The sequence below is a fragment of the Phodopus roborovskii genome, unplaced genomic scaffold, assembly GCF_943737965.1.
Source record: "Phodopus roborovskii unplaced genomic scaffold, PHOROB, whole genome shotgun sequence".
Taxonomy (NCBI): Eukaryota; Metazoa; Chordata; class Mammalia; order Rodentia; family Cricetidae; genus Phodopus; species Phodopus roborovskii.
The window spans coordinates 6,930,054-6,945,436 of NW_026125281.1; the positions used below are offsets into that span (position 1 = coordinate 6,930,054).

At 35.2% G+C, this 15,383-nt stretch overlaps 1 protein-coding gene across 1 annotated transcript in view; it reads left to right on the forward strand.

The window, feature by feature from the left end:
* Nucleotides 1-15,383, forward strand: part of Ralyl (RALY RNA binding protein like) — a 519,057-nt gene that overhangs the window by 437,663 nt on the left and 66,011 nt on the right. The window contains exon 5 of the mRNA XM_051196821.1: nucleotides 6,034-6,081. Coding sequence (XP_051052778.1) covers nucleotides 6,034-6,081 — 48 coding nt within the window. The remainder of the gene's footprint in view (nucleotides 1-6,033; nucleotides 6,082-15,383) is intronic.

A 15,383-nucleotide genomic window follows, 5' to 3' on the forward strand; every position in this document is an offset into this window, starting at 1 on the left:
AAAGAAATTATTACAGAATGTGTTTCCATCATTGTAAAGCAGTAAGTAGAGATAACAAAATGGTATGTGGAAGAAAGGTACAAATATCCCCAAATGATGGTTGTAATGGTGTCAGAATTCTAATATCAACACTCAGGTAATTGAAATTTTTTTTTCCGTTACAAAAATCAGGTATCATAACAGAAAGTTCCATGGAAATGAAACACGGAATTCACAAACTGTCCTGGCTGGCTGCCAAGACTCTGCCTTTTCAGAATTTATCATGTAGTGAGGCAGCTTTATAAATAGTTAAATGCAGTATCTGCTTCCACAGAAGTATGCATAAGAAGGTATAGGATTGAGACCTGCACATTTATCGTCTTTTGTATTCTGACATGACCACCTCCTAGAACACTTAGGTAAAAACTTCAGTACCGAGAATGTAAGATAAATTAGATTAAGTTCAAAGAAGAAAGAAAAAAAATATGATTAGTAGGATGGAAAGACTGGCTTGTGATGAAGTAAGGCTGACAGAAATGAATCTGTGTAGATTAACTACTAGACAAGAAAAGGAGAGCATTGACGAAAATGGGTCAGATATAAATACAGAGAGACTAGAACCTCAGGATATCACCATAATTGAAATTTAATCTAAATTAATCAGTCAATTTTATAAATGAGGAAAATGTCAAGCTTGTGTTATATCCTTAAAAACTGATGCATTTCCAAAAGCCAGAAGACATAGTTCGTGTTGGCAGATGGAAGGTATAACAGGAAACTCGTTGAACAATCAATGAGCTCATATCAAGCAGATACTAAGAGATTTTCTGAGTCTAAGCAGTACCAGGGCAGTAGCGGGTGCTGGGAATTGCTGAGAGGCTCAATATCTGATTGATTCAGAGGAAGAGCTGCACCTGGAGAGTCCCTGAACCTTGAAGAGTCTGTACCTTGTCTTATAAACTTTTGGTAGTAACTGAAAGGCTTTGTTATTGGTGTTGATACTGTACTGCTTTCGCATTTAGTGTGATGGTCAGAGTGTGAGGGGAATCCAGGCAAGCAAGTCCTGTAGAGATCTTACATCTCTAGACAGTCCTCTTCATGTTGGTTTCCCTAGCCGGTAGTTTTCTGACCAGGGATATGCCACGGTGCTTTTATCTATTGCCTTTGCAGCTAGAGAAAATAATAACAAATAATAATAAATTATATAATAATAATAAGACACACAAGTGCAAATAAAATCAGGAGTCAGATATGTATGCATTTCCTTTCATTCTTTGCAGATACCAAGGTAGAAAAGAGAGGTCACTGCTGTTTGGGAATGCTTTAATACGCTTATCATGGAGGAGGGTTACTTAAATCATGTAAACTCAAGCAGAAGACATAAAAATGATTTGCCATTCCCTCTCACTCACGTGCAAACTCCTCTCCTCTCGCGTGACATCCCTGTCTTCTAGTATAACAACTTTAATCTTCATGAAGATTAAAGCATGAAGTCATGCTTTTAAATTGGTGAAAGAGTGGAGGCAAGTAAATGGAAGATGAGAACTCAAAATGACGGGGTGGAATGTGTCCCTGATGTGTTACATTATTTTTTATTCATTTTTTCTTATTTTACATATCTACCCCAGTTCCCTCTCTCCCCCACCTCCCAAGCCCCCCGACCATTATCTAACTTTTCCTTTTTACAAACATAATAAAATGATATATTTTCCACAAAACCTAGTTTTATCTTCATCTCAAGGCATTTTCTATTTCTTCCACCTATGAGATCTCATAGCAGACTTCTGTTAGCCATTCACTTAATTCTGCTTGCCAATTCTGTCACCTGTGTGTGTATTTAACCCCTTCTACATAGACTTGAATTCCTTGAGGTTCAAGGTATTATTATCTACAAATGAATATTCAATAACCAACTATTCAAATTAATTTAGGAGCCAGAGATGAGAATTGAAAAAGCACTGTTAAGATTTAATATTGGCCAGATGTCTGCTAAGAAATCAGTGATATGTGCTCTGCTTATGTGAGGGTGTTTATTAATACCCTCTAGATTATGCATTAATAAAGTTCTAGGAGGCAAAAAATAAATGCTGTGTGTATTAGTATATTCAAATAAAACTGGTTTATGAATTCAAAGGGATTAAAGTTGATTGCATATATTGTAAAACCCAATCAGGTGTGATTTCTTTTACAAAAGAAAAAAAGTTTAAATGAAATTACAAGAAAGTTATTTCGTCCTCATTTAAACTTGTCTGTATGAGCCTAAGCAAGTGCATTTACAGTTCTGACTTCCCATAAAATTTGAAGAAATCTAAAGAATTAGAATAAAAATACTCTGGCAAGTAGAATAAATATCTGATTTTAGAGTAAGCAACTTGATGTACTTGTTCTTGTTTAAAACTCTATGCAAGAGAAGTGGGGTTGGTGTGTAAAATAAGATTGTTTCTAATTTAAATTTAAAAATTAATTTTAAAAAACTCTCTATGATCAATTTATATTATCTCTTACTTCACATGGTGACCAGAGTCCCAAACAAATCCTTTGCATTTTCTGTTTTTACTTTCTTTCTGGAGAGTGTCCTAAACATCTCACTCTCTTACTCATTACCATCATGCTTCTAGTAGCTTCTGAGATTGGATTTTCTATAAACTATTTGTATTAAAAATGAAGAAGGCTCTTGTATTATGGGCTCAAATAGATTAACTTATGAGTATAGCAATACCTCACTTCTGTTAACAGATTTAAAAAAAAAAAGATACGAGCTGGATTGAAAGACCAAATTTTCCTGCAATATAATATAATATATATATATATATATATATATATATATATATATATATATATATATATTTGCAAATTTGATTGTCATTATTTGACAGGCAATTTTAAATTGAGGTTCCCACAGTGTGGTAAGAGGATGGATTCATTGTCTAGGGAGAGGAACAAGGATGCAAAAGGTAACAGGAATATTGTAAAAGTTTAATGGAGGAAGACCAAGGGTCATGAGAAGTCACCTTTTAGCTCTTAGGATCCCTTCATTCTTGGAAATGTAGAGTGGTCCTCTGGCTCAGAAATGTAGTAAGTGACCACTAGCCACTGTGGCACTGCTTCTAAAGCCAAGGCACTAAGACAAAACCAGACTTGACAGGACAGGTCTATTTGTGCATTCTATTAATTTTTAACTTTGACAAGTTAAATTGAGTTCATAATGGCAGGATGTGATGATCACATAGTTTGGAATACTTCACTCTAACTTATAATCAGATACATGTCTCTTGCAGTCAGGGTGAAACAAAAAGTAACCAGGTCAGACAAGATAATTTAAACAGCAAATGATAAAAATAAAATCTTCTCTCTCATGTACTTTCCATTTCCAGAAAGTTCTTAATTTATTGAAGCATTTCCTAAAGGTGTTAGGCACATGGATATAATCATTACTGTCATTTATATTAATATTTTATTTATTAATTGGCCAATGTGTCATTGATTATGGTTATAATTAAACTCTCTGTGGTGAGATAATATAAAAAAAAAGACTATTAGAAAAACAATATAAAAACAATTTGCCAATACACTCTTTTGCTGAAACTATTTGGAAATAACTTCACAAACATCTGAAAATTTCCATTACAAGAAAAGGATCTTCCCATGAATTAGCAGCTACTTAATCTCTTGTTTCTAGAGTCATGTCTGGTGCCCAATGTTCAAAAGAGCTTGTCAGAATTTGTAACTGGTTTGTATAATTCTATTGATATCATTATGATTTATATTATTACGCTTTTATTCTAGACATCACAATGAGAATATAACCAAGAAAGGAGATCTAGGAAGATTATGAGACAAAAAGATTATTAAGTGAGAGGAGACACATGTGACTGTTAAATTGAAATTTCATATCTATAATTAAATCTTTCTTTCATCTTCATCAAAAACCTTTAAATGGTCCTTTTTAACACCGCAGAAAACAGCAAAGTCCATATTATAGTGTACTGATATTTTTAAGCTTACTTTCATGATCAGTTTTCTTGAAAAATGTGACAGTACACAGAAAAATCATAGAAACCTGTTTAAATTTTAGCTCTATGGAGACTGATAAAAGGATTTGTAGAATGACTGCAGTGTATTTTAAAATTCAATGTGGTGACTTATATTATGATCCCACTTAGGAGAGGGTTTCGGATTTCTTTGACCAGATGGATTACTCTCATACTTAGTAAGTGGCAAGCTTTGGACCATTTTTAGAAAGCTAGGTAAAGAGGACCCAACCCCACTGAAACAAAAGGTCAGAGCATTCCCAGGAGCTGATGTAAGCTGGCACAAAATTAAGGAGCTATTCAATGTGGTCAGCAGGTCAAATCCCTGTCCATTTTGAAGTGGGCAAAAGTCATCTGAGACTAAATTAACATACGCTGGTAGAACTTCTTAAACTGGGTCTCATGACCTCATATGGAGCCACAAAATTTAATGTAGAAATCATGAAAGTATTTGGCAACAGTAAGTTTCTGAACACAAAATAATTCAAAAGCAAATGTATAATGAGTCAGAGATGTTTTGACAGCATTCACCTGTATAGTATAATGTGATTTGCTGCATCCTTGATTTTACACATTGTAAGCAAACTTGGAACGGAACGTTTTAGGCTGTGACATTGTACCTGACCAGAAAATTCTGCTGAAAGAATTAGGTAGATTTGAGGCTTTTTCCTATATTAATAATTACTGCGTTTTTATTGCCCTCATTTAAACTTATTAAAATGTAGCATTTCAATAGCAGATTTAAATGGAGAGAAACCCAAAGGGGCTCCACTGAAATCAGGAATAAGACCAGGCTGTTGACTCTCTTCGTGTCTATTAAATATAGTCCTCAAAGTTCTAGCAAGAGCAATAAGACAACAAAAGGAAATCAAGGAGATACAAATTAGAAAGGAAACTCAAACTTCATTTTACAGGCGATATGATAGTATATACAAGTGACCCCAAAAATTCTAGCAGGGTACTCCTACAGTTGATTAACATCTTCAGTGATGTGCCTAGATACTGACTGCAAATGTCAGTAGGCCACCTGTGTGCAAATTATAAACTGGCTGAGAAAGAAATTATGGAAACAACACCCTTCACAATAGCCACAAATAATATAAATATCTTGGGGGTGATTCTAAGTAAACAACTGAAAGACCTACATGATGAGAACTTTAAGTCTTTGAAGAAGCGAATTGGAGAAGCTATAGAAAATGGAAACACCTTCCATGCTCATGGGTCTGTAGGATTAACATAGTGAAAATGGCCATCTTATCAAAAGCAATCTGCAGAGTCAATGCAATTGCCATCAAAATCCCAACACAGTTCCTCCCCAGACATTGAAAGAACAATCCTCAGCTTCATGTGGTAAACAAATGTACCACTTTTTCTGTATCTATTCTTCAGATTTATGGACATCTAGGTTGTTTCCATGTTCTGGTAGTAATGAATAAAGCAGCCATGAACATAACTGAGCAGGTGTCCTTGTGACAGGACAGAACATACTTTGGGTATATGACTAGAAGTGGTGCAGCTGGGCCTTGAGTTTAGGTTTGTTATGGTTGGGAATATTGGAATGGAAAGAAAATGGCTCCAGAAGTGGATTCAGTCTTAGTCTCAAACTGCCCTCTTGCTACTTGTTAGTGATAAGAATTCATTCAACCTCTTGGCTATTTAATAGTTTAGTTTAGAGTAGTTGTGATGACTAAAACAAAAAAGCATATAAAGTGCCTAACAAAGGCCATGTTCAAATGCACGTAGGCAGTTCTCACTATATATTCTTTAGGAAATGGCTGTTGTGGTTTCCTCACTGAAATGCATGCCCTGGTCCCATTTCAATACTTCAAATTGCCAGTCTGCAATGGTAGTCTGATACAGTATATAAAAGTTAACACTATCTTATAATGCTGTTTATAAATATAATAGTGAAGTATGTTGGTATCAAGTTCAATTATTCCTTGCTATAAAAACAAATAAATAAATTGAAATGGACATGGCTTAATATAGGCTGACAATTGCTTTTTTATTTTTCATTCCTTAGTGGTTATGTCTTTGACTACGATTACTACAGAGATGATTTCTACAATCGGTACGTGAATTTTTTAACCTTGTTCTCTATTGTGTGCATTTCATTTACTGAAGCTCTTATTTAAAACTCTTGAAATAACATTTTATGACTACAAATATAAAATGTGAATTTTCAACTGTACCAAACATATATCTTCTTTATCTGTTATATTTATTGACATGCAGTAGATCTTGCAATTGAAATTGAGCATTAGAGTTGCCTAACACTAAAATTTTGTTGGTAGTATTTAACAACATTTTAAATGTTTAATTATTTTCCAGATCAGTTTTTTACTTAGAATTCTCAAGTTGAGAGTTATTATGACTGAAAGGAAGGAAGGAATGGAGGGAGGGATGGAGAGAGGGAGGGAGAGAGGGAGAAAGGAAGGGAAGAAGGGAGGGAGGGAGGGAGGGAGGGAGGGAGGAAAGAAGGAAGGAAGGGAGGGAGGAAGGACAGGAAAAGGCAGCAAAACCTAAAATTCATCTGCCTTTGTGATAGATTGATTTTATTAGAACCAGGAGCTAAAGAGATCCATACAAATTATTTGACTCTCTGTGCTAAAAGTACAGGGACAAATGGCAATTATCATCTTATACTTTGAAACAAACACATTGTTGAGAATTTATGTCTTCATATAATATTTATCAAAGTCATTCCAAAGCACAGATATGACCTTATATCACATGACTGAGGAGCTGGAGCAAGCACCTGCCTTGTGCTCTGTGAGCCACCATTGTACCTTTTGAGGCTAGATGATCACCCTCAGTAACTCATCCTAATTGTGCATGGTCTCTCCTAAAGTTCTATCCATATGTAGGCTTTCACATCACTTCCTTCACATATCCTCATTCTTTCTTCATCTTGTGTACATTTTCTTTAAAAATGACGGAAAGAATCGTTTCATTCATTTTACTAGGTCTACGTCTAGATGTTTTCAAGGGGCATGCTAACACATCTTTGCTCAACTGTGTTTTGGGTTTATTTGTTTTGATATATATATAATATATATATCCATTTACATTTTGTTTGAATTTATTTTCCATGTTATGATTCTAAAGTTACTTGAAGCACCCATTCTTTCTTTTAATTACCTATTTTCATTAAATGCCACAAATACAAGGCACAGTATAAATGCCTGGTTGCGGTCTCGATGTTAACTGAGTCCAGTCAGCAGACACCATCCTCTTCAAAGTTTACCAACTTATTTGTATTATCCTTTGTATTATCCAGTCTGTACCTTAGGGTGTTAATGATAGGTTACAAGTATTGGTATCAGAAATTTAATCTGTATTTGAGAAAACTTGTTTGTGCACCTAATTGTTCACAAGGAAATTCACGAATAGTCAACACACACACACACACACACACACACACACACACACACACACACACAAAACTCTATGTGACAATTGGAATAAACAAATGAATGGATGCATAAATGACTTATGTATTTTCCTCAAACTTTAATTAAAAGTACTATTAAAACAAGGGAATCCAAGGAACTACATAAAATCCCTGAGCATTTCCTTCCCATTTGTGAATAATTTTTCAGTTCTTCCAGAAAGCCATCTTTAAGGACCTCTGGCCACCTCCTTCACTTGACTGGGAGAACAGTGGGAAGACGATTCCCAGGTTGAAGCAGGTTCCCTGGACTCTCTCCCAGCTGGCATGGCTCCCTCCCCACACTTCTTAGTCACATTGCCATAGCTTCTTCTACAATGTGAGGTCTGGTTAAGTCTGCCTCTCTTTGTGCATGAGCACAACAGTGATGTCAACTTGTGCTTAGCTAATAATGGATACTTAAAATATGCAGGTAGTTAATCTTGTCAAGCACACAGGGCCATTTTGTTCATTACAGACAGAGGTAAAGTGACAGTGTGGTCATTCAATGTCACAACAGACTACATGGGAATGCACAGGGGAACAAAAATAGCTTCAACTGTACTGGGAGCAAGATCTACGGACAGGATTCACAGAGCCACTTATCTCTAGTTCCTTCTGTAGATAAAAGCTGGTTCTAAAGAGTGATTCCCTCGAATGGTTTTATAATATGAACAATATGTTTGGTTTTGTTTTCAACATTTATTAGCTTATGATTATGTGCTCTGAATGCAATGCCTACATCTGGCAGCATTAAAGTAATCCCATCCCCTACTAAGAATAGACAGGATGGAAGTAGTCCCTACATTTATTGAAAAACCTTAACTTTTAAGAGTTTCATAATCATTTCCTGCTAAAATTTTTAGGATGAAAAACATTGTTTTAATTACTATAAATAAATTTTCATCTAATATTTACTATTTAATGGCATATCAAAATATCATTGTATTAGTGACTTTTCTTAATGCTTTATTGTATACTGAATGAATTTCTACTTAAATGAATTTTGTTTTATAAGGTAGGTATCATAAGTCTTCTAATTGTAAAATATCAAATTTGCAGTTGTCTCATTCTTAAAGAAAAGACAGTATACAGGGCTTCGTGGGGAGTCTCAGTAGATACAGGAGGCTGCTGTGCAGCCCTGCAGATCTAGTTCAGTTACCAGGACCAACAAAAAAGGTAGAAGGAGAGAGAGAAGAAGGAGAGAACTTACTCCACAGTATTTTCCTTTGACCTCAATATATATACTGTGGTGTGTACCACCTCTCTCTCTCTGTGTGTCTCTCTCTCTCTGTCTCTCTCTCTTTGTCTCTCACGCACATGCACACACACACACACACACACACACACACACACACACACACAAATCCCACCAAAGAGGTACTTAGTTTGTTAAGGAGATAAGTTATCCATTTTGTTGTTTATAAAATGTGGTTATCTAAAACTGAAGTAGAAAATGGAGCTTACTTTGCAAAGGCCAAGAACCATAACAGTGAAAGGATTATAGAAGCTGAAGCTCTCTGAGGATTCTCCACTCCACACAAAAGCAAACTACAGCCAATTTTCAGTTTGTTATTTATCTTATATACAACCTATTTGGCTACTAATTGAGCAATACATCATTATGATTTTCTTACTAACAGATTATCTGAAAAATGTGTGCTCTTGTTAGTTTCTCTTTCTTTTTTTTGTTTTTTTGTTTTTTTTTTTTTTTTTTTTTTTTTGTTTTTGTTTTTTAAACCCTTGGAGAAGAAAGACATAAGCATCTGCCATTAGTGTTTTAACTCTCTGTATAAACAAAGAATCCCACAAAGGTAAATCGGGGAGAAAGGACGGACAAGATAAATGCACCCAGAGGCACGGTAGCACTTAATCACAGTTATTCTGCCTAAGCTACACTCAGCTTGTGTTTATGTGGGGCTCTTTCCAAATATTTTGGACAGTACTACAAACTGGGGTGTTATTTAATACTGCAAAACCTGCTATCCATGGTCAGTTTTAGCTCATATAGTTATGTAATAACTAGCAATAGTCCTGGTATGTTTTTAGTACTGAATCAATGCCAAATATCAGTGTAAATTAACAATTTTGGCAACAGTGTTAAATGTGTCTTGTACTGGTATTCATGTAGCAACATCTATATATCTGGGGAATAAGACAGTGGCACAATAGTTCTCCCATAACAGACCATTCTTACAACAATGATTGGCATTTCAGCTGTAACTCAACACATCCGCAGAGAGACTGTGAACATTCCATTATTTCCTAAGACCATGATTCTTTGTTCAAGAAAGGCAAGAACGCACACGGCTTATGTTTAGCAGAGATAATTACATTAGAAAAAAAAATACTTGCTATATAAGAACTGAGAATCTGAAAGGGCAAAAACATTTTATCATAATTGAATTAACAATTGTAAGAAGTAGAGCATTGCTTGTTATTAAAATTTACCATTTTATAAAAAGGGATTCACTGAGATAAAATTATGAGAAAGAATTTCTGCTGGGACTTAGCTCTCTGAGGAAGAGAAATCAGTCATTGGAATAAATTGTGCTTGCTGGTATAAAGAAACAAAGCTGGGGTAATAATGATGATGGTGGGAAAAGTAATAAAATGTCCATTTTCTTAGTCCATCTTGAATTCTGCTTTTAATGCACTGAGTATAAGAGGAAGCCAAAAATGCTCTACACAGAAACATGGTCTTGGGGAATCCCAGCCGTGTCTGTAGCTAAAGGAAGGTCTCCCTTCAGAAGCAATCTCATAAGTGACACATAGATGTTCATATTCCCATCCTACAATTGCATGGTTTCAGGCCTATACATAGTTTTAGCTTATAATTATCTTGAATGTTACATTAAAAAAAATACAATTTCAGTAATTATTTTCCAGGCTTCAGTGGTATTTTCTTCTTTTTTAAAAGTTGGTGTAGCTGAGTTCAGGCAATTTTATAGTATGAGAACCACACATAGACATCAATATAGAGCAGTAAATTAAAAGAGATTTCCCTCAAGTATGCTGAATACTCCAGAGAATGTCTTCCACCTCTGAGCAATTGACAGTTTAATAAGATCCTCTCTACAGTCTCACCAGAAAAACCAAGTACTTTTTCTGTTAGAAAAAAAGAAATGTTCCATACATTTCACAATGTAGGACAACATGTATATTGCTAAAGTGATTCAAAATGGGCATTGTTCAGTGCTGGAACATTCTGTACTTGTATTGATGCACTAAAGAAAAGTTACTAGTGTTTCAGTTAATGTCAAAATTCATATTAAAGTTGTTTCTGATGATTAATTACAGAATGAAACATATATTTGTGTTACCGAGGAGTAATATCTGTCTCATATGCAAACTTAAGTTATCAAGTGATAGAATAGTATCCTAATTTATGAGTGTAGAAATAATAGCATAGTGTATGTAGTTGGGAAGGACATGGTTTGCCATTAGAACTTAAACATCTACATGCACATGTCTCTTCTATGTTTTCTTTCATGAACAAAATGGCTTAAAACTCCAAACTTATAAAGCCTGAAGTACAATTAAACCATTTTAGTGATTTTTCTTTTTACCTCAAATAACCAGTTGGACATAATGTTTAATTATCTAAAGTTGAATATGAAATAAAGCAGATAGCGATGTTGATTACTCTAAAATAAATAAATAAATAAATATATATATATATATATATATATATATATATATATATATGGCCAATTGCCTTTGAAGCAACATTGCCAAGAAACATTTGCATATGAACAAGAAGCTAGCCAAACTGAAAATTTTAGAAAAGTTTACTAATTTAAAAAAAAAAGCAATAAAAATAATCAGTATCCTGACGACTTTTAAGGATAATTTGTTCAGAGTTTTTATGTAGACCGTGTAAATAAAGTGGGAACTTTAACTTGTTTAATGGGCTTTCATTTTTCAATAATCGAGCATGCTGAAAATAGGGTTCCGGGATGAAATATGACACAATAACGTTATTCCTCTGGTTGTTTGATTTGCACATATTGACAGAAAGTCCTTGGGAGAAGCCATGCTCTGAGCAGCTTATGCTCCTTACTAAAGATGCTGTTAGTAGTAACGACATAGCAATAATAAGTTTGATTCTTGAGTTGAGCAAGAAAAGTATTTCAAGAGGAAAATTTAAAACCAAATGGATGCTTATTTAAAAGTCCTTGAAATTATTACTAAAAGAAAATTTACTACTTGGCAATATAACATATAATATATACACATGTAAAATATTCACTCTTCAAACTTTTCTATGATATTGAATTCTTAATCTTTACTGGCAAAATAAAATAAATGTAAAGGAAAAAAACAGGTCGAGCTAATTGGCATTGATTTAGTAGAGCTTTTACTAGAAAAATAAATAAGTCATACAAATTAAACATAAAGAAAATCATTCAGGAAAGTTGAGAAATCGTTTTAATATGCCAGATTCACGTATCCTTTGTGCACGTCTATATATGTACTATAGTTTTGGTTATGTAAAAAAGGTAGAGATGGCTAAAGGGAAAACTTAGATGACAGAGTTCATTTTGTTTGTTGTATAAATATAGAACTTTGTTCATATGTTTTCCCAAAACACAATTATTGTTAAAGCCTAGTACTATATATTCTCAAAGTAACAAAGACTATATTCGTAGCATATCTGCTTTAAGGATAGAAGATGAAATTAATATCCTTCTTCTAAGAGACAAGCTATGACAACTTCATCAAATAAATAGGTATTAAAAGTAGGAGTTTCAGCTTTTAACTTTTGCTAGGAGGTAATAATATGAATCTCTATTTAAAGCAAACAAAAGTGTAAAAATAAAATGTGTAATTTTAAATGTTTCTGAAATAAAAAAGAAGCTTCAAAATTCTTCCTTATTTTTCCTTATTTTACATATCCATCCCAGTTTCCTCTCCATCCCTCCCTCCCTTGACCCTTGAGCCCCCTCCCATCCCATTCCCCACCCACTCCACAGGGAGGGTAATGCCTTCCAGGAGGGATCATCAAAATCTGTCAAGTATTTGGGGTAAGGTCTAGGCTTTCCCTCCTGCCTCTAGGTTAGGGAGTATCCCTCCATGGGAATGTGCTCCCAAAGTCCTTTTGTGCACCAAGGATACTCCTGGTTCCACTGTCAGAGGTCCCTTATATTGTCCAGGCCTTCTAACTGAGACCCATGTTCAAGGGGGTCTGAGTGGGTCCAATGCTGGTTTCCCAGCTATCAGTCTGGGGGCCCATGAGCTCCCCCTTGTTCAGATCAGCTGTCTCTGTGAGTTTCTCCAGCCTGGTCTTGACCCCTTTGCTCATCACTCCTCCCTCTCTGCAACTGGATTCCTGGAGTTCAGCTCAGTGTTTAGCTGTGGGTGTGTGCTTCTGTTTCCATCAACTACTAGATGACGGCTCTATGATCACATATAAGTTAGTTATCAATCTCATTATCAGGGAAGGGCATTTAAGGTAGCCTCTCTACTGTTGCTCAGATTGTTTGTTGGGGTCATCCTTGTAGATCTCTGGCTCCTGTAAGGACCAGAGTACCAGGACTGTACTACTTAGTGCGAGGTTATAGAGGGGAGCAAGATGCAGCGCTAACCCAGGGAGTTCCCAGGGTAGGATGGGGGAGTCATTCAGCCTGAACTGGTCCCAGACTTACCTCCAGCAGAGGGCAGGCGATGAGACCCAAAGATGTGGATATGCAGGTCTAGTGTGGTCAGAGCAGACCCAGGAAGTTCCATGGAGGTGGAGGGCCAAAATTCTTCTAAGGACTACAACAGTATTAACTATTGCTACATTTATTTCCTTGACAAATAAGGGAAAGTTTTTGTGCGTTCATTTCATTTGGGAAAGGGAAGATATACTCTTGGCTTTGTAATATCCTATCCATTATCTATTAAACAGATGTCAGAAGATTTTTTTTTTTCTGAATAAAATCTATTACGGAAACTAAGGATACCCAAAGGAAAAGAGTAGAGATGTAATTGTAAGAATTGATGAAATAATATGATGACAATAAAAACAATTTAAAGACTTTAGCCAACCTTTGAAATTTTGCTTTCATTCCATTTTGCTTGACTGCAATTTTTAGACATCCTATAATTTCAAGTGAGCTGTCCTTACTCACAATGCTATTTATAAAGATAAACTAATTTTATTTACTGTAGAGTGAATTCTGATGAAAAAAAAAAAAGAAAAAAGAAAACTAAGCTGTCTTCTTATCATTCAAGCCACTTCCTTCTGCATTTTGAAACCCCAGTCCATCTCCCAAGCCCAGAAAACTGACCCTTCTCCACACAGCATGTTACCAGTGTGTATGAGAGCCACACCCAGATTCCTTTCCTACATTTCTGATAAACCCGAAAGTGCACAATATTTAAGACAGCTTTCACTTCCATTGGAGATTATAAACATTAGAATTTTATTCACATTCAAAGTGCTCACTCCTTTCATCTTGCTTTTATGTTACATATGGCATTAAAACACTTAAGCGCTAATGCTTTCCACAGTCATGTCAGGGTGACACAAGGAAATGGTGACAATCCCACCTGATTCTCTGATGAAGAAAGCCAGTGGACATTGAGATGCGACCCCAGCACTGAAGTTTCTGCAACACAGCCTGCAGAGTGTGTGTGGCAACATACTGAGAAATGTTTCAGTGACCCAGGAAGTGTCTTTCTTTAACAACCATGTGGTGGTTGATTTCCTCAGCACATCTACCAGAGTTCTCATCTTTCTGGATGCCCAGACTCTCATTGCACTCTTCAGATTTTCTTTACCCAACGGGCATGCTTGCTGACTTAAGGAACCTCCTCAAAGCACATGAAAAACGAAGGGAACCTTTTACCTCCGACCTGAAGAGAGAACCAAATGGCATGTTTTCTCCCTCTCGATTGTCTTGGGTGCACTGAATTAGGGAACTTTCTGAATTCATCTTATAAATAACCAAGGGCACCTTGTTTTGTAATTGAAATGAGGGGCAGATTTGTTTGACCCTTCTGATTTTCAATCCTCTGCTGGTATGGGTTGCATTCATAAGCCTTTCTGCCTCATTCAGCTGTGGACTGTGAAGGAAACCCGAGTGTGCTGACATCTACTGCTCTTAACAGTAGGTCCTCTGCCCTTTTGGGCTTTGCCAGTTCACTCATGATGGGGCCTCCCTTGACCTTTGCCACATTTAACTTCTTTTCCTTTCTAGGCATGTAGGAAATAATCTCTGTATTAAAAGGTTCCTTTTAAACTTAAGTGTTATCTTATCATGTAATAGTTGTATGTATTTTTGAAAAAACTATTGGAAACCAGTTCATATTTTTTATGTTTCTATATTGTTTTCCCAAAAGAGGGTATAACATTTTCCCAGAAGTATATATACACAAGATATACTTCTATGAAGTATTTTCTTGTAGAAATGTTTTTCATTATCTTCTTCCTGTTCAAGTTTATTCTCTCGATTCCATGTTGCTATATTCTCTTGATTTCATGTTTTTTTATTTATTGACTGCTTCAAATCAATTACAAATTAAAATTCACATAATAGTGTCAAAATAAAATGTATAATAAGCATAATCATAAATCAACAATGTCTTTTTCTTTTATTCTTGGTGATATAATTACATATCTTATTTGTTTGCCAATTATTTAAAAAATGCATAAATCTAACCCTGAATTTTGTCCCTAAGTTGTTATGCTTCTGAAATATGCTATCATATAAAATTTTGGTGCATATGAGTTTGCTGAAGAAATGATATGAGTTATTAAAATCTCTGAATGACATATTTCCATGTGTGAGCTAACATCCATATACCTTTCTTCCATCTGCTATTTATTGGAAATACACTGTTGTGGTGAATATCAGCTTTTATTTTAGTCATAGTAGGGAATTTACTGATTTTCTTTTGAGTTAGAAAACATTTTACTAGCTCACAGAACAAATGTCTCTATTTCAATTTGCATA